Source organism: Amphibalanus amphitrite, unplaced genomic scaffold (assembly GCF_019059575.1).
Source record: "Amphibalanus amphitrite isolate SeventyFive unplaced genomic scaffold, NRLGWU_Aamphi_draft 000009F_arrow, whole genome shotgun sequence".
In the NCBI taxonomy this organism is placed as follows: domain Eukaryota; kingdom Metazoa; phylum Arthropoda; class Thecostraca; order Balanomorpha; family Balanidae; genus Amphibalanus; species Amphibalanus amphitrite.
The window spans coordinates 1,552,987-1,574,059 of NW_024881505.1; the positions used below are offsets into that span (position 1 = coordinate 1,552,987).

Consider the following 21,073-nt stretch of genomic DNA (forward strand, 5'->3'; position numbering starts at 1 on the left):
GGCTGAACCCAACCTCTCTGCCACCACTGCCTTCCCAGAGCTGTCGCCGACGGAGTCCTGACCTCGGTGCAGCTGGTAGGTGGCACCTGACACGATAGGTCGACCCTTCCCAGAGAGGCGCAGCGCTGGCAACAAGAACAATGGGGTCGACGACATCGGCCGGCGCCAGCAGCCGGCGCTCCCAGGGTCATAAATCGGAGTCACCAGCCGCGGCCACCTGCCCCCCCGGCCTTTACGAGCCGACAGACAGACTAGCTCAGTCTGTCTCTTGGCGGAGATGGAGTCGGAGATGGAGAGAGGAGAGAGGGAAGAAGGGATAGTTGGAGAGACGGGGAGATGGAGAGACGGAGAAATGGAGAGACTGAGTGGAGAGACGGATAGATGTAACGACAGAAGGACGGAAAAAACGGGGTGGAGAGACGGATGGATGAAGAGAATAATAGAATGACAGACGTAGAGACGATAGAGGAGACATAGGCACGATACAGATGAAGACTGAAATTGAGCAGTGCAAATGTCATATAAACCATTTTTTCATTATAGAGACTAGTTGATGGCGATTATAGAGACAGAAGTGGAGAGGTACCGAGTAGTGGAGACAAACGAGGATACGATTTAGAGACGTTGCTGCTCGGATATGTTCAGTATGAGCGAGGCCAGTGCGGTGTGTCAGTGTAATTAGCATGTAATGATTGGTGTCGTTGTTGTTCCTAACAAATTAGCAATGCATTGCTCGCGTCGTTATTTGACAAGCGTGATGTCGCTTGTTTGCCTACCGCTTATAACTTGACGTATGTAAGCCCGTTGGCTGCCAAATTTGACTGGTCCGAGGTGACAAATCTTTGATCGGCGTTCATTGATCTTTTTTTTATTGATGTCATTGGTGGTCAGTCAGTCAGTGGTCAATGATCAGTTGCCAATGATCAGTGGTCGGTAGTCAGTGATCGTTGATCAGTGATGATGATCAGGGTCAGTGGTCATTGGTCCCCGGTCTCTGCAGTCCCTGTGAACTGTCACCCAATACCGCTCGACCGAAGGGCCGTCCGTCTGTGCTCCGTGTCCACTGTCCAGTATCCAGGGCTCCGGCATCCCGGGGGAGGGCGAGGGGGCAGAGGGGGAGGGGTGACCTCGCTGGCCAGCCGGCTCTGGCCACTGTCAAAAGGTCAGCCGCACCGCGCCGCCTTCTAATGAGACGCTGCAGGGATCTGGTGACATCCACGAGCCGCGCGGAGCAGACGGGGATCGGCCGCCCCGCGACGGGACGAGATGGGACGGCTGACGGGACGGGACGGCTGACGGGACGGGACGGGACGGCTGACGGGACGGGACGGGACGGCTGACGGGACGGGGCTGGCGGGGAGGGACGGAGGCAGGGAGGGACGTGGGGTGACGGGCGGGTAGGGACAAGACAGGGTGGGGTGGAAAGGAAGGGATTGGACAGGATGGGATAAGACGGAATGGGATGGGACGAGGAGACAGGATAGGATGAGATGGGACGGGACGGGACGGGGCTAGCGGAGAGGGGCGGGGCGATGTTGGGACGGTGCGGGACGGGATGACATGGCACGGTATGGGATAAGACGAGATGGGACGGGGTAGAACAGAATGGGACGGGACTGCGGTGGAGGGACTGGCGGGACGAGACGGTATACGAGAAGTAACGGGCTTTCAACGCATTTATCACTTGTTAACCCGCGCCCCGTAGGGCTACCGGCGGACCCTACCACCCGTAGGGGGGGGGGGGCCGTTTCGGCCCCCCCTAAGATCTCGGAAAGTTACCGGCCGATTTTCAAAATTCAAACGGCGTTCGATAGCCCCACCCGGGAACTACCTTGTGACCAAATTTCATTGACCTAGGTCAAACCGATGACGTCACAGGTCAGGTCAAAGGTCAGATTTTCACCGTTCGGGCACAGGCAATTCAAGAAATGTGCTGTGAAAGCGAGTAAATTGGTAATTTATTGAAAACCATCGATGGTACATTGTTCGTCAAACACATACTTTGCTATCTGAGGTCACTGATACCAGGTCAGGTCACAGCGAGGTCAGGTCACCGGGGGTCACAATATGAATGTGTCGTGTGATACATGTTTTATGGTCCATTTTACATGACAAATGCGATTATGTGGGTTAGGCAGCCTTTGGGGCCAGCCTAGGTCACGTTTTGGTGAAGTTCAGGTCAAGGTCAGGTCAAATTAGGTCAAATTTCAAAGTTGATATTTTTGCATAAAATGGGTATCGATTCGATGCAGCTCGTCACGGGGAGTCTAATGGTGGTCTTCGTTTTGCTCTACGAGTTCTAGAATTGCCAAAAATTGAGTTTGAAAATTTGACGTCATCATTTTTGAACAGTTTTTTCGCTATAACTTGGCCAAAAAACGAGGTATCGATCTGAAATTTGGTATGTAGATAGAAGACGTTAGGCACTATCACATATATTCAGTTTTTTTCGAAACTCAAAAAACTTTTTGGATTTTTTGGCGAATATATCCAAAAAAATGCTTTTTTGATTTTTGGGGGTCAAAACTCAGAAATTTCAAAAATTCGAGATAGCAGTTTTGTAGCCCTGTCAATTCTACACCTTTTATGTCTTGATCATTTTTCAGTATCTTCAAAGCTGTAGTCCTGACAGGTCTTCTCGCAAAGGTCTTTTTTCGGTCGAAAATGACAGAACATGACGTCACTCTGACGTCATTTGTGGCCAACCAATCATAGCCTCTGGAAAAAATTTTGGTCACAATGTGTAAAATTGATGCCCGGAGGGGTCCTGAAAGTTTGGTGGCGATATCTCCAGCCGTTTAGGAGATATCGACCGAAAAGGACAGGGGGGGCCGTTTCGGCCCCCCCCCCCTACGGGGCGCGGGTTAACACTCATGCTATACCTGTTACGTCTTGGCTTTTTGCAATAACATGCATGCATTCACACCGCATTTTATTCGCATTTTATATGCATTTTATCACATGCATTTTATCCGCATATAGAAGCATTTCACCTGGGGTCACTTAAATTCAGCATTCGATCACCTAGTTGGACAGGTCCTGAACAAATATAACGTTACATTACAAAAATGCCTGGGAAGAACTACGGAAAGAATGTTTGCAATGCAATCCATTATACTGTGCGACTTTTTTGTCTTCCCGAGGTCAGAACGAAATATTTTTAGGTAGGTACCTACTTTCATTGGTCATTAGTCATTACTGCAGTAAAGCTGAAAGTTGTCTGGAAGGAAAGGCATCAACAAGATTCACATGCATTTCAACTAACTAACTAGTACCTATCTGACACAGAATACTCATAAAATACACTGAATGCAAATTGCAACCGTAGCCAACACTGTGGCTGTGGCCTGGCCGCCCCAGCCGGAGAGCTGCCGAAGGCTCCTCCCGCCCGATGGCGCTACCGGCGGTATGGTAGATGGCGCTGCCCACCAGCGGTGGCTCTCGAGCCTGTGCACTGCACAGTGCATAGTGCACACTGCACACTGCACAGCCACACACACTGGCACTGAAAAGATGCGAAATAAACAGGGTTGTATACCAATCAAGTTGATTGAATTGATTGATTTGTTTCAACGCGTATTTTGAGTTGATTGGATTGAGTCGATTGACTTTTCGAGATGACTGGTTGACTGACTCGTTTGACTTTAGCGACTGGTTGACTGATTTGATTCCCGAAAATTAGAGTGACTCGTATGATTGAGTCGATTGAATGGAAAGTTCAAATAAGTTTTAGTTGACGAAAAATAATGACAATAATTGATGACATCATAGATCACAAAACTACACTGAAAACTGCTTGTCATCACAACTGCAATATGGGGTAGATGGCCAAATAAAGAACAGGGCCTAAACATGAACAGCCAACTTTGACTTTCAACAGCAATAACTGCTCCAATCCAAATCCTGGTGATAGAACCTGGCGATGCACCTACCTCCCTGTCTGCACTCAGCAGGAAACGTTTTTTTTTTAATCCAGATGATAAAGTGCAAGGCCCTATATACTAATAAAGTGTGATTAATTAATAATTCACATCTCCACATCTCCTCAGAAACAACCCACTGAACTCTACAAATGTCTGAAACCCCTACAAAAATAACTGAAACAAAAGCGCCGTTTTTGTCTCGCTAATTATGTTTACGTAACTAATTAATCTAATTTGCTGCATTGTTTAATTTGCAGCAGAACGTTTGTTGATCCTTTTCTCCTGAGAGCCTAAGCATAACATATTTAATATATTTCATTTTCCTTAAAATATTTTACGGAATATTATTAAGTGGTTTTATTTCAAATGAAATAAGAATTAAAACGAAATTGGTGTTGTACAACCGATTTATTTTATGATGATCTACCATACTACATGATAATCAATGACGTCATCTTACCAAAAAATCAAAAGACGTCACAAATTATAAGCTTTTATAAGGATTTATAAAAGCTTAGCCCCATCCCACGTCTCAAATTTTGTGTGGAGAGATTTTTCAGGCTGCCCGTCAGTCTCTGTCTAACCGAAACCGTCAGATGCAGGTAATATATTTATTTCTATTTCCCTATGGTTACTATGTTATTGATGCATATTATCCATTAAAATAGACATAGTGTAGGGTAAATGGCCAAATCACGAACACTGCCAAAGTCCGAGCAGCCAACTTTCAACTGCAATATCTGATATTTAGTGTAAATGGAGTTGGAATATGGCCAAAATTAAATTGACAACTTTTAGGTGAAAGGTGGTGATTTGGGTTAAGGGGCGAGTCAACTACTGGGTTATTTTGCACCCATTAAATGAAACTTCTGCTCCAATTCTACCCATTGAACCTCAATATCATGATCCACCTGTCCATCGCTAGGTATCCTTCCTTATTACATATGTAGAAGCTTTGAATGGTATGGCAATTTATAATTTTAAATGACAATATTTTTATGTTTCTTCTGTAGGTAGGTAGGTTGGTAGGTACACCAGACTGCTATGGACACTTTTCCAAGTTGGTGGGGCAAAAAACCTAATGTATGTCTTGGTTTGAGTCGTTTGATTGAGTTGATTGATTCCTTTCATTGTCGCGTTTGAGTCGATTGAATCAATTCCCGAAAACTGCTCTGACTTGATTGATTTGATTGGTTTCCCAAATTTGTCGTGATTGAATTGATTGCTATTGATTGAGTCGTATACAACCCTGGAAATAAACTATTTGCTCCTCACGAGCCGTGGTGGAACATACCAAAGGTCGAAGACTAAAAAAAAGGTCGAAGACTAAAAGCTGCGATCAGATCAAAGTGAAACGGATCGTGCCGTGGTTGTCTACCAAAGATTACCTTACTTTATCGGTACTACTGTTATCTTATTAGTTGATTAGTTGATCTTCGAATGAAATTTTCCTCGATATCTATTTAAATCGCAGTTAAAGGTGAACATTTTATTTCCTTGGCAAATATTCGAAGTTCGAACAGTAGTTCATCAATCTAGTTAAAAATTGACACGTTTTTCGCAGTGTTCCTCCAATGTTTCTCGAATGTTTGCAATGCTCATAAAAAGATGTTTCCCGTGAGAACACTCCGTATATTTCATCAAATATATGTACCTAACTTCGACTGAGTGGAAGTGTGCCACTGCCAATCTCTTCCTAATCTTTGCCTGTTCTTGAGTCCTCTTGATTGGTGTAGGTATGTATCAGTGCCCACTGCCCAGTGGAAAGTTGCTAAGTGAATGATGAAGGGCTCAGCTCAGTAAGCACATAGGTCTGGTCATTGATTCAAGGCAGTTTTTCGACACACGTCCAATTTTAGAGCCGCGGCAACCGAAGGACTTATTGCGTTTCTTCTAATTCCACCAATTGTCTATGCCTGAAACCGCGGAATCATATATGTCGTAATATATGTCGTAGACTATATTGAATTGTATTGTATTGTGTTGACATCGCGGCTCATCCACTAGTGTGGCTTTTCATGAGAACAGGTACAGATATAAAATGTTAACATGGATGAGTGGGAACAAAATCACATCACACTAACTATGCACTCCATTGACACACATGATGTTCAAACATTCGGTCAATCTAGCATCCCTTGTGATTGTACCAAGTGTTCTTTCAGACGTCTTTTAGACCCCCCACGAACAGACTGGGGCAGCACATTGTACGCGGAGACAGTCCTGTACATACATAAACTGCCGCCGGCCAGTTTCTGTTCTGATCACCGGCGGTCGCAACTGTTGCTGATAACTGGCACGTGTGCTCCTGTCGTGGACCTGGCTGGTGGTCGTGATCGACTGGGCGATTGTGGCTGGCTCGCCGATGACCAGTGCTTGACGCAGCAAGCAGATACAGCGGTACATACATAGGCTGTGAGCGGAAAGCCAGCCTGACTGTGAGAGCACGTCACTAATGTGATCGTGTTTGCTGCGCCCAGATAAAACTCGGGCACAGAAATTCATAACCTTCTGAATGACATGCATGGCCTGCTTTGGAGCGCTGCCATAGACGGGAGTACAGTATCGAATGATGTATGTATATTCCGTGCTAAAACTGTCAGTCACGCGTAGTTTCAGCACACGTGCCAGCTTTGATGGCTTGAAAAGTTATTTTGAGCATTATGCTTATGTTTGTGACAGATGATAGCCTTGCGCTCATGTCTAAAGGGGGTCTAAAAACAAAATTTGCAGGACATTTTTGTTGCCTGACCATTTTTTGTATATAGGCAGTAAGCACAAAGCTATCATTCATAGCCCATAGGTGTCTGTCACACCCATCGGCTATTTCAAAAGAGTTTATTTTTGTTATTTGTTTTATTATCATATATTTATAGTTTATTTTTATCAATGTCATAAGAGCTTTCAATTTAATGGCAAAATCATTGCAAAGATATAATTTCCACACAATGCACGGTTGATATATACAAGAGGCTGCAGACGTTGTTTGCATTCCTGCTGCAATTCAGCCAGCAGGTGACGTCACAGGTGGTCGGTAACTCAGTCTATGTGACGTCATAAGACCACCTCGGTAGCGGCGAGGAGGATCGAATACGGCCGCTCCTCCGGTCACTGCGGGATGGCGACATCGGCCCGCTCACTTTCATTCGATTCCAAGGACTATCGGCGGCAGCCAGTCATGGGAAAAGAGGTCAAATATTTGAAAATGAGATAATCGATTCTTGGCCAAAATAAAACAAATAGTGGTAAGTGCTAGTAAAGATCGTTTTAACAACCAGTAAAACGCCTTTTGGGCGAAGAACGAGCGAGCGAGATAGTGAGCCCTGCACGTGCGCAAGGGCGAGAGGGTACTTCCAACGGGCTTGTGCAAAGCACCCTTCTAACCGGTCGCTAGCGTTGTGCCAAATTTGAACGCAATCGGCCCAGCCGTTCCTGAGATCTGGAAGCGGCATTCTGCACGTGCGCACGTGCAAGCGGGGTCCAAACTGACTTTTGCACGGCACCCTGCTAACTGGTCCCCAACCGTGTACCAAATTTGAGCGCAATCGGCCCAGCCGTTCTCGAGATCTGGGAGCGCCCCCTGCACGTGCGCACGTGCTGTAGCACCCCAACCTTAACACATGCAGATGAATTATCTGATGGAGACCTAACTGTGTACCGAGTTTCAATTCAATCGGCCCAACCGTTGTGCCGTTATTGAGGTTGCAATTTTGGGGGTTCTTAAAAAATGTCCAACTTTACCACGCGCCACGCAGGCGCGTAACCACGAGTCTGAGGTTACTGGGGACCACATGGAGGGCCGCGAAGACCAAATATTAGGTATATTTCAGGATCAGCGTTCGCCTGAGGGGGGAGAGGGGGCGTTTTTGGCCAGACCTGCCAGTTTTTCTGCGCGTGTAAGGAAAACCGCGGCGCGCACCGCCACGAAACTTGGTATATGGTTATGATACCTCAATTTCGCATCGTCTGTGAAAATTGTTACCCCAGGTCACCTATGGTCAGGTCACCAGAGGTCAGCTATACTAACAGAAAAATAGCCGCCTGACGCAATTTTTCTATATAAAAAACTCTGACGAGTTTCACCAATCAGGCGAAAAATATCCGCCGGCGTGAAAAAAATATCAGCCAGAAAAATAGCCAACGAGTTTCACTAACGGCAAATGCGGCATTAATGAAACGCTAGCCTGGAAGCTAAGTCGTTGACCTTAGGTCAAAGTTAAGAGCATTACTCAGATAGGCATTTGAAACAGCTACCGAATGCGCTTTCCCGCAGCACTGCAGCTCTATTGGTTCCTGACTTATGCGCCGATTTGTGTGAACAGTTGTCAAAATTGGGAACAAAAGTTCGTGAAAAGTTTACCTTTAGTGACCTCCAGTGACCTCAGCGATGACCTGATAAAACATGACATAGGTAATTCTTGAAAGATACTGTAGTGAGCTCTCTGTTGCTTTTTACCGCGTCTTTCTAGCTTGCTTACTTCCCGAGATAATCTGGTGTGGCCAAAAAGCCCCCCAACCCCCATGGCGAAATTGGCTAAGGGGCCCACCCGGGCGTTGGCTAAACAAAACATCCATTGTGTTGTTTCCGTTGACTACACATTACTCTTCACGTCGATTTAGAGACAATATTTGGCTATTTACGCAAACTGAGGAGGTCATCGGTTTTACTGGGGACGGTCCCCAGTAACCCAAAAGTTACTGGGGACCGGTCCCCAGTGTCCCCAGTGGTGGTTACGCGCCTGGCGCCACGTGCAGTGGTTGGCAAGAACGCATGGTGGCCATCACACCACAGAACTTTTACGTCCAAGTGACATTCAGTAAAGAAGACCGCTTGTCAATCGGATGTCCCGTTCCTAAGATATTAGCTTTTGAAGAGCGTCCCCACGGCCGGCCGGCCGGCCGGCCGCTCATACTCAGGATTTTCCCTTAATTCAGTATGAACTCGCTCGCTCGCTGCGCTCGCTCGCTCGTAATAATGAATGTTGTTTAGTTGCTGTTAGCTTCCTTTCATAAAGGACGCCTAAGTTCTCAAACATTTACAAAGCGGAATGTCAACGAAATTGACTTTGGTCTATTGGAATTGATTATGGAAAGTGTACAAGAAATAGACAAAAATGTTAGGTTACCTAAGAAAATTTGGCGTATGTATTCTAAAGTAGTTTACAGCATTAAGTTTGTTAGATCTTTCATCTCAATTACAACACATAGCAACCCAGCATGTACAAATGCATATAGGTCGCAGAGGACAATATGCAATCGCAGAAGAAAATACATAACTTAGGTCACATATGTAGATAACATGTCGAATTGTTGGGATCATGAGCGAAGACTTATAGACTGCAAAAGCCGAAGGATGGTCAGATAGCTCTAACGATGGATGTATGGAGTTCATGACAGGCATGGTTTGCGATTGGTGTGATCAGCCACAGAGAATGAAGTAAAGGGTGTGAAACGTGTCAAAATAAACAATTTCTTAAATTCCTTTCACATATCAGCTTAGGCGAAATCCTATCGGGTAAAGTAATGCATGGTGCCGAATCGGCTGCCATGAAAAGGAAACGGTAGTAGATAATGCATGTATTCATGAAAACATTCCAGAAACAACACTTTTTTGCAAACAACATACATTGTAAGAAAATCACGATCAACCACACTCATTCCTGACTAAATTAGATGAAAGATCATGAAGTGATGGTCTAGTGCGAACTACGTTTTGCATGGTAAATAGTCTTAAAAACGCCGGACAAGTAACAAAGGCATGAGTTCGGATGTTATTATGAACGAAAATCGATCTTCCAATGATAGCCGCTCCACTTTGTAACGTTCTTGCACCATACATGATGATATTTTATCAGAAGCAAAAATACACACTCCAAAGCTCGCTAATCCTCCCAGAACACTCAAATGATCACAACTCAAGCCAGGGTGCCCATTGCCCAGTCTTTCTCCGTCAGTTATACTCGTGACATGCAGTCTCCTTCTTTCACACACCGATCACCCGTGACAAAAATCTTCGATCACCATCAAGTGAGTATTACGCCAGGCGCCAGCACTTCTTCCTTCACCGACGGCACGCACCATTTATACCTCTCACCCCAACTTATTCTCAACACAGCTACCGCAGGTCCAGACAGCTCCAGACAGCCTCACCCGCTCTCATCGCACGGCCCGGGGGCTGCCCAGCACGGGCCTGACTTCGCACATCACAGATATAGTGGCGTTTTTTGGCGCCCCTTTCGACCTCAGGGCAGATGACCCGCCGACCGCCGGGTCCGACCGCCGTGCGTGTTGAACTCCACGGCGTGGCCGATGATTTTCTCCTTCACCTCGAAACGGTTCGGCTCCGTTCGCTGGATGCTGAACGTGAAGGCGGGGCCGTGGAACTCGAAGGGTTTAAACTCTTCTGGCTTGGCGGCCTGTGGAAAATAACACAAGGTTAGAATGATGTGCTTGCAGCCTAACCGCTCTTTGTGACATTTGCTGTTACTTGCATTAGTAAGACCGAGTGTCAGGCTGTAATCGTAAGTATTGCTCCGTTGCATGATGCGACGTTTATAGCGCTGATCTGCTTTCGAGCGAAATCACAGGCCGATTAACTACCGAATGCAATGAAATTACCGCTAAATAAAGTTACCACCCGCGCCAAATAAGGTAACCCTGACATAAATCTCCAGATTTAACGACCAGTTTCTGTTTAATTGGACCATAAATGCCAGCTGGGCTTACGTGTTGTTCCATTATAAGCTGCCATCTGCCCACACCGCTATGCATTCACTGACCTGAGAGGTGATGGGTCCAATCGAACCTCCAGCTGACCCGGATCCCGAAGCACCACCGCCTGCTCCTGATGAAGACGCAGAGCCTCCCGCTGAAGAGCCGTCTTCAGAAGAGCTTCCTCCGAGGGAATCTCCCTCTGAATCACTGCCACTGCCTGCTTCTGAGGAACTTCCACCATCTAAGAAGATGACTCCACCATCGCTCGATGTGAACTGGGCATTGCTTGACAAGAAACCGTCGGACGCAACGATCACCTCGCTATCTCCGTCACCAAATCCTGCCTGGAGGCCGCCGGAGTCGTCTCCGAACCGGCTGCCGCCTCCGGCCGAATTACTACCATCCAGCAGTCCTTGGCTCGACCCATCGTCTCCGAACTGCCCGGCGCCTTCAGCCGAGGACTGGTCGAAGAACAGACCACCCTGACCGGCTCCGGCACCTCCGTCAGAAGTTGACCCAGCATCTCCTTCGCTGACACCTCCCTGGGAGAGGTCGCCGTCCGCCGACTGCCGTCCGCTGTACGTCGAAGGGTCGGGCGGAGGAGGCGCGAAACCGACCATCACCTGCTGGTCGGTGATGACGAAGCCGCTGTTGCCCTCGACGCGGTAGAACAGCTTACGGAGGTCGCCGTTGGGGTCGACCACCTGGAAGTTGCCGACCACCACTCCTGCGTCGTCCCGCTGTTCCGTGTGGGACTTCTGGTCGCCCGTTTCCGGAACGTTCACATCGTACTGGTACTCGTACGGCTGTACGGAATTGGGGGTAATGAGCGTCAGCAAGCTATCAAGTCTATCGTTACGTTGATGGCATGTTAAAGCTTCGATTTTTCAATGAAATAGCATTGTGTGAAATGGAAAATACTTCATTCATGTCACAAGCATAGATTTGATTGTTCAATTGCCGAGCATTTGGTGAACAAGGGTTCTAAAAATGCGAAATATCCTTGAATCCGGGTTAACGCGGGATGTCCTTGAAGAGATATGTCAGCCTCACTTCCAAAGTCTATGAGCACATCAACTGTATTTACCTGCAGGCTGCCCGGGTCAGACACGGCATCTTGGGGTGCCGGTCGGGCCCATCCGAGGGCGGCCGTTACGACCAGCAGCACCAGGACCTGCCGGGGAGGACTCGGGCTCAGACTCAAACTCAGACTCAGACTCCTGTGGAATTTCCTGAACGGGCTGTGACAGCGGAAATGCGATACCGATGTCTTATGTCGGACAAAAATGAAGCTATGCAGAACTATTAATCAATCGATGTTTAGCTATCACATAGCTGGAATTTAGGCCATTCGATTGTTTCGTACCCGACTTCGAGAGTGCTTCAAACAGACATGATCTGTGTTGTCAATGACATGTCAGATATTTTTTTGCTGTCTATTTTTGTTGATCAAATCTCTTTGATCTTATTGTCCTATTAGACATGTTGCAGTATACAATTTACATCAAGTTCCACCAGCGCATCTGACACACAAACCTCTCCTGTTCCAAACCTCTTGCTCATTCCTTGCTTGACCTGAATGGACAATCCTCAGACGCATCGCGGTTACAGAGTAAAATAGAGGCAGTATTGCATACGGCAGCTGTGGAAACTCCTACAGCCACCTCAGATACTATCTGGTTTGTTTCCACATATCACGTCTAAACCCCACCCCTTGCCCGACGTCCGAGGCTACCGCTGTGCCTGTCACGACACGGATTGTCAATGCATAGCCAAACCCCATCTGTAGCTGGAAAGATCAATATCAAACATATATCTTACCCTGCTGTCAGTCTCGCAACTGCTAACATCTTGTGGTTTTCCAAGATAAAACGTAGTAAACGTGAGCTATTTGCGTGCAATCTGTCTCAGAAATGAGCCATTTCTGTGACTTATCCGGGTAATGAAATCAAAGTATGGTTTTAGATGGCCGATAAGCTTTTGCGGATGACCGATTTTTACATGCAAGCGTTGTGTATTAGATGGATTTTGTTTATATTTCAGAGCACTGGGTGGAAAGATAGCCCATGGAAGTTTCCCATATGTAGGGGAGGATGGGGTAATTTGGACGCTTTTTTTAGAAAACGATGTAACTTAAAATTGACGACACATTTCTGCATTTTCTCAACGCTGGCAGGTGTCGCATACATTTTACTTTACTGGACAGTGAACTTGAAATAATAGAGTAATAATTACTTATATTGAACTTGTGACGGATTACAAAGGTCCGCAAGGCGGCCAAATTGCCCCACTAGCAGGGTTATTTGGCCGGGGGTGTGGGGCAATTTGGCCGGTGTTAGTTTGCGGTCGGGATTTTCTGTTATATTGCGAGTCAGCCTCAGATTCAGCAATGACGTGTGACCTATGACGCATTTGCCGCATTTTGAAGGTTGACTCAGGGGTCACAGGGGTCAAAATAGCCAAATTAGCGGCTCTAGATGCGAAGACAGTTTTTTACGAATAACTTTTGAAGTAATCAAGCTAGGCCAAAACTTCGAGTACCATCGTAATTCTCTCGTCAGTCCGCATCGAAACATATATGTGTTGACCTCGAGAAGTCAAGGTCAAAGGTTGACCTCAGGCACGTTACCTCAGGTCGCTTGACCTTAACCCGCGCCCTGATGGGGGGGGCCATTTTGGCCCCCCCCCCCTGTGGTTTTTCTGAAATAGCGAGAAAACGGCGGCGCGCAGCGCCGCCAAATTTTGGGTACCTTACCGGACATCAATTTGACACCTTCACACAAAATTTCAAGTCACAGGTCACCTCAGGTCAGGAGTTATTGAGGTCAAACTGAGGTCATGTTCGAGTAAAAATGAGCAAAAAACATGACATCTTGAAACGCTCACCAATTCTACAGTTAACAAGCAATTTTAAAGTTCTTGATGTGGTTGTGTAGACAAAAAACGGCGCTACAAAACTGCTATCTCGGATTTTCGAAATTTTGGGATTTTGACCCCCAAAAATCAAAAAAAATTGATTTTTTTAGAAAAACTCAAAAAATTTCCAAAAATTTTTAGAATTTCGAAAAAAACCGGAATATATGTGATAGTCCTTGCGCTCTTCGATATACATACCAAATTTTAGATCGATACCTCTTTTTTTGGCCAAGTTATAGCGAAAAAAACTGTTAAAAATTGATGACGTCAAATTTTTGAACTCAATTTTTAGCAATTCTAGACCTCGTAGCGCAAAACGGAGACCACCATTGAACTCCCCGTGACGAGCTGCATCGAATCGATACCCATTTTATGCAAAAATATCAACTTTGAAATTTGACCTAATTTGACCTGACCTTGACCTGACCTTGACCTGACCTTGACCAAAACGTGACCTAAGCTGGCCCTAAAGTCTGTCTGACCCACATAATCGCATTTGTCATGTAAAATGGACCATAAAACATGTATCACACGACACTTTCATATTGTGACCCCCCAGTGACCTGACCTCTGTGACCTGACCTGGTATCAGTGACCTCAAATAGCAAAATATGTGTTTGAAGAACATTTCCCCATCGATGATTTTCAATGAAATGCATTTTACACGATTTTACAACGCATTTCTTGAAATGCCTGTAAACGGTGAAAATTCGACCTTTGACCTGACCTGTGACGTCATCGGTTTGACCGAGGTCAATGAAATTGGGTCACAAGGTAGTTCCCCGTTGGGGCTATCCAACACCGTTTACCGCTTGTCGCTATGTTGCGTGGTTCTCGAGATCTGAGGGGGGGGGCCAAAATGGCCCCCCCCCCCATCAGACCGCGTTGCTCGGCAGACCCCATCTGGGCGCGGGTTAAGGTCACGTGATTTTAAGGTCATCATGCATATCATTCGATGCGCCTTGGCGAGCTGAACAGAATGAGACCATTTGTGCGGCTGTACCATTTTTATATAAGGATTTATTAGCAAAAAACGTTTGGTAACCTTTGATGACGTCACATGCTCTTACAGTTGACCAATCGGAAGTAAGGCATCAAAGTAGTCAAAGTTGGTCATGAATCATGTCATTTATGGTACAACTGACCATGAAAACTCGGCCGTCCCAGCATAGTGACCATGAGCGCACCAGCCAAGTTGCCCCGCTAGTCCCGGCCAAATTACCCCATATTGCCATTCTGAAAATGTTTGTCTATAAAGTCATCACGGCTATATGGAATTAGATGAAATTGGTCTTGGAACCGCTGAACACCCCCAAGAATGGCGCTATAATGTCTGAATTCGTTTTTAGCCCAAATACTACATGTTATACAACTTTGTAAATAGAAGTAAAACTTACCATTTTCTAATGAAATTAACGTTTTATTAATTTTGAATAAAACTACGAGGGGCAAAGTTTTGGCATTTGTCCTCCATTTATTTCTACCCATGACAAATGAATAGAGACTAGAGTTGTTTCATTCACTTTTATTAGACATCGTACAGGTGGGGGCGGCCAATTTACACCACCGGCCAAATTACCCCACTCTCCCCTACCTTTCTGAATGATGATTTTGCGTGGTGAAGAGTCATGAGCACGTATAAAAAGTCCCATGCTTTTAAATACTTGTATGACTGCCTACCTAAACACCTTTGCGAATGGCTGGTTTCACTTAAACCGTCGTTGATTAACGGTATCTGTAAAATTGATTTTGATTATATTGAACACTGATGTTGCCTTAATTCTTGTCTTAACCCTCGCCCTGGCAGGGGGGGTCGATGCGACCCCCCCCCCTAAGGTTTTTCGAAGATAGCGTAAAAACGGCGGCGCGCAGCGCCGCCAAATTTGGCACAGCCTATGGGGCAACCTTTTTACATATAACCTGAAAATTTCAGGTCCGGGTGACCTTGGGTCAGGTCACCAGGTCAGAAAAACCGGTACAAGGTCATGGTCAACTTTCAATTTTCTGTTTGCACCTGTCCAACTCACAGTTCTTGACTGATTTCCATCAAACTTTCAGGGTGTGCTAAGTTCACCGAGTTGTATAACATATAGTTCGGGTTTTTTGAGGTCACTGACCTGAGGTCAGTTAGAGGTCATTACGTCATAATGTTAAGCCTATGGGAAAATACTAAATTCGGAAAATACTGGAGATATCCGCTTCTTTCTATCACTTTTGTGCTTCGAAACCACAGTACTTAACAGCAGGTCACTTGGTGCTTCTTTGTTTGGTGTACTTATCCATGGGTCAGGTCAAATGAGGTCAACCGAGGTCAAATGACGTTTTTGCCAATAACTTGGCACATAATGAAGCTAGAGCTTAAAAAATGGTGTCATTGTGTTCCTTGTGATCAGCCGAATCGAATGATATGCCATATGATGCAATTTGGTTAAGTTGAACTTAATTAATCAATTAAAGTTCACTTACAATTTAAGAAAAACTTTAAGTACACTTAAGCAAGCTAAAAAGTATGCCATTCGACGCGCCTTGACGTGCTGAGTTCACTGGTGCTTTTCGTTTTGCTCTATCTTAAATAGATCAAAAGTTATAAGCGGAAAACTTTTGACATGTTTTTAGCGAAATTTTTACATTTATACCCCCCAAAACCCCCCTAAATATTGACCCAGAGCAACCAAATTTGCACAGGGGCGAGAACTCCAGGGGGCCCACCTACCTACCAAATTTGGTGTTTCTAGGTGCCATAGGAGCCAATCGCGAGGGGGGGGGGTCGCATCGACCCCCCCCCCTGCCAGGCCGTGTTATGAAAAATGCCCTGCCAGGGCGAGGGTTAACCCTCGCCGGCCGATAGGGGTGTTGCCCCCCCCCCATATTTTTTCACGATAGCTCAGAACGCGCCGGTGATAGGGAGCTGAAACTTGGCATGCTTGACCTTTGATCCAAGCCGGATCTACGGACCTACACTGCCAAGTCAGGTCACTGACCTATGACGTCATAAGTGAACCTCTGCACGGTCCTAAAATGTTGCAATTTCTCAACGCCCCCAGTGCCAGAGAAGCCTTCACAAGAAGATAAAGCTTCCAGGACCTATGATCATACAGAGGTCTCACATCTTGTACATCTCAGATTTTTCATTAACGTCACATGAGGTCAGGTCTTTCACGTGACCGCATTATTATCAGTCAATGGGGAAGCATGGATATTGTTATTTTGGCGACGGGAATAATCTAAACCTAGCTCAAAGATATGGGATCGTGATTTCAGCACTACTTGCAAGGTCCAATGCTTCACTTGTGCATCGTTGACCTTGCGTGACGTGATTTATGACGTCACTAGGGTCATAAGAGTTTTTCCTCAATAATTCCCAATCGAATTGAGCTGGCGAGTCGAAAATGCCACGAATGGGCTTGGGAAGGCCGACCGAGTCGAATGATATGCGATTTAACCTCCTTTGACCTTCTTCGTGACCTGAGTGGCTCTGACCTTACTTTGGCCAGAGGTAAACACCTTACGTTGACCTCATCAAAAAAAGTATGCCATTCGACGCGCCTGAGCAAGACAAACACGATGGTGACAATGCCAAGATTCTGTGACAATTTTCGGCCAACTTATTTACGAAGAACAAAACCCGTGCCTTGGGGTACTTGACTTGACCTCAGAGGTCACCGATTCACCAGAGACCTTGGATAACAATCGATGCCTCTCGTAACGGCGCACACCCCCGTTTTTTTCCGCGAGGCTCTAGCACTACTGGGGGCGGAACGGCGAACAGGAGTCGTACCAACCTCCCTCCTCGGCCTCGATTTGTAGAAAACCAATAGGTTCGAAGAGGATTAAAAGTTGCTATAATATGCTCGTAAGTAGCTAATGAAAAAGTTGTTTCTTATGTTTAAATATGAAAACACGGAACAACTAAAGTGAGAAAAATTGAGGAGCAAAGTATATCAATAACCAAGGGTTATGCCCCTCATGACTATGTATATCGTGCAAAAATAAGCAAATTGTGTATGTTTCACATGCTCACGGCTTTTCTGGGTGGCATCTAACGCTTCCCGCTGCTCTCGCACAATGTCACTTGTTCACTCGCGCTGTCTGACACGGGTCACTTGGCTCACCTGTTGCATGGTATCCGAATTGATGCCAGATCCGAGAGGCTGCACCAGACGCAGCACTTGCAGGGGGTCATGCGACAGCGTTTTTATACGTGCAGCATACCATGCACGGCCGACGGGCCAATGAGCGGGCTGAGCGCGGGGACGGGGGCGGAGTTTGGGCTCATCCTCGGGGAGACGAACTGACCAGGGCCGAGGGGTCATCTCCATACTGCCCGGCCCTGCCAAAGCCCGACGCTAGGTGGTGTCTGCTGCAACAGTCTCATGCAAATCCCGCCCGCTGTAAATACAGGCTAATTAATCTGGTTAAGGTGATACAATCAGTCGCGCAGACATAATGACAGTGTAGGCATGTATGCACCGTCTACTGCCTAAGAAACTATCACATTAAACAAGGAGATAAGCAGCGTTCTCCAAAATAGTGCCTTCGATGGCGGTAAGTATTCAGGGAAAACGGCATAGGCAAAAGAGGGGAGGGGCTGAACTAATAATGTTTGCAAGAACATTTCTGGCGACAAGGCAAGCAACAGAGGCAACACACAATAAGTTCAATAAACAAAAAACAATACCTAAGTCTTTTGAATACCATAGGCGCATCCAAGGAAGATTACGCGGACGGATTTATGGAAGGAGGTTAAAATAAAGAAGAAGAAAAATTGGGGAGCAAAAATGTATTTATCCCGCACGGAAGACAGTGTTTACAATTGCTTCACGTGCAAAGAGAGAAAATTATCAGGTGTCGATTAACTGATTTGTTAAACGTTAGTGACGATTAACAAACTGTTAACCCGCGCCCTGATGGGGTCTGCCGAGCAACGCGGTCTGATGGGGGGGGGGGGCATTTTGGCCCCCCCCCTAAGATCTCGAGAACCACGCAACATAGCGACAAGCGGTAAACGGGGTTGGATAGCCCCAACGGGGAACTACCTTGTGACCCAATTTCATCGACCTCGGTCAAACCGATGACGTCACAGGTCAGGTCAAAGGTTGAATTTTCACCGTTTACAGGCATTTCAAGAAATGCGTTGTAAAATCGAGTAAAATGCATTTCATTGAAAATCATCGTTGGGGAAATGTTCTTCAAACACATTTTGCTATATGAGGTCACTGGTACCAGGTCAGGTCACAGAGGTCAGGTCACTGGGGGGTCACAATATGAAAGTGTCGTGTGATACATGTTTTATGGTCCATTTTACATGACAAATGCGATTATGTGGGTCAGGCAGACTTTTGGGCCAGCTTAGGTCACGTTTTGGTCAAGGTCAGGTGAAGGTCAGGTCAAGGTCAGGTCAAATTAGGTCAAATTTCAAAGTTGTTATTTTTGCATAAAATGGGTATTGATTCGATGCAGCTCGTCACGGGAAGTTCAATGGTGGTCTCTGTTTCGCGTTACAAGGTCTAGAATTGCTAAAAATTGAGTTCAAAAATTTGACGTCATCGATTTTTAACAGTTTTTTCACTATAACTTGGCCAAAAAAAAGAGATATCGATCTCAAATTTGGTATGTATATTGAAAAGCACAGGGGCTATCACATACATTCCGGTTTTTTTCGAAATTCGAAAAAATTTGTAATTTTTTTAAGTTTTTCTGAAAAAATCAATTTTTTTGATTTTTGGGGGTCAAAATCCAAAAATTTTGAAAATCCGAGATAGCAGTTTTTGTAGCGCCGTTTTTTGTCTACACAACCACATAAAGAACTTTGAAATTGCTTGTTAACTGTAGAATTGGTGAGCGTTTCAAGATGCCATGTTTTTTGCTCATTTTTACTCGAACATGACCTCAGTTTGACCTCAATAACTCCTGACCTGAGGTGAGCTGTGACTTGAAATTTTGTGTGAAGGTGTCAAATTGATGCCCGGTAAGGTACCCAAAATTTGGCGGCGCTGCCCGCCGCCGGTTTCTCGCTAGTTAAGAAAAACCACAAGGGGGGGCCAAAATGGCCCCCCATCAGGGCGCGGGTTAAACGTCTAGTTTCTCCCATTTGACTGTCTCGTTATTTTCACCAGTATGTACAGGAAAACGCAATGAAACATCATTTTCCTTTTCTTTTTCATTTGTATTTGCGACTTGAGCTTCAATGAACCTGTCAATTTCAGACCGATCACATTGTCGACCGTTTTTCAAAGCTTTATCTGTCTCTGCTTCTCTTTGTCTCTGGCTCTGCTGAAATATGTCGTATTTTTATATAAAATGTATTTTTTACCTTTAAGCTCCCGAAAGGAATCAGCGGCTGTATCAATAGCCAATGACTATGCCCACTGCCCAGTAATATTGAACACTTGGAATCGCATCTCTGCAATGTTTCTTGCAGTTCAATGCAAGAACTGACGCAAATTTCATTGCATTACCGAGTGCTATTCATAACCCGCGCCCCGTAGGGCTACCGGCGGACCCTACCACCCGTAGGGGGGGGGGGGGCCGTTTCGGCCCCCCCCTAAGATCTCAAAAAGTTACCGGCCGATTTTCAAAATTCAAACGGCGTTCGATAGCACCACTCGGGAACTACCTTGTGACCAAATTTCATTGACCTAGGTCAAACCGATGACGTCACAGGTCAGGTCAAAGGTCAGATTTTCACCGTTCACAGGCATTTCAAGAAATGTGTTGTGAAATCGAGTAAATTGGTAATTTATTGAAAACCATCGATGGTACCTTGTTCGTCACACACATACTTTGCTATCTGAGGTCACTGATACCAGGTCAGGTCACAGCGAGGTCAGGTCACGGGGGGTCACAATATGAAAGTGTCGTGTGATACATGTTTTATGGTCCATTTTAGATGACAAATGCGATTATGTGGGTTAGACAGTCTTTGGGGCCAGCCTAGGTCACGTTTCGGTGAAGGTCAGGTCATGGTCAGGTCAAATTAGGTCAAATTTCAAAGTTGATATTTTTGCATAAAATGGGTATTCATTCGATGCAGCTCGTCACGGGGAGTCTAATGGTGGTCTTTGTTGTGCTCTACGAGGTCTAGAATTGACAACAATTGAGTTTGAAAATTTGACGTCATCATTTTTGAACAGTTTTTTCGCTATAACTTGGCCAAAAAACGAGGTATCGATCTGAAATTTGGTATGTAGATAGAAGTCGGTAGGTACTATCACATATATTCCGGTGTTTTCGAAACCCAAAAAACTTTTTGGATTTTCTCGCTAATATATCCAAAAAAATGCTTTTTTGATTTTTGGGGGTCAAAACTCATAAATTTCAAAAAAACGAGATAGCAGTTTTGTAGCCCTGTCAATTTTACACCTTTTATGTTCTGATCATTTTCTGTATCTTCAAAGCTGTAGGCCTGACAGGTCTTCTCGCGAAGGTCTTTTTTTCGGTCAAAAATGACAGAACATGACGTCATTCTGACGTCATTTGTGGCCAACCTATCATAGCTTCTGGAAAAATTTTTGGTCACA

The 21,073-nt window shown here is 45.6% G+C and overlaps 1 protein-coding gene across 1 annotated transcript; it reads right to left on the reverse strand.

The window, feature by feature from the left end:
- Positions 1-9,485: 9,485 nt before the first annotated feature.
- On the reverse strand, positions 9,486-17,942 carry LOC122380423 (pro-resilin-like). The gene is made up of 4 exons (XM_043363577.1): positions 17,666-17,942; positions 11,725-11,811; positions 10,703-11,443; positions 9,486-10,339 (listed from the first exon to the last, which is right to left on the reverse strand). The coding sequence occupies exons 1-4, from the start codon at positions 17,870-17,872 to the stop codon at positions 10,166-10,168; spliced, it is 1,209 nt and encodes a 402-aa protein (XP_043219512.1). The 5' UTR covers positions 17,873-17,942; the 3' UTR covers positions 9,486-10,165.
- Between the last annotated feature and the right edge of the window lie 3,131 nt (positions 17,943-21,073).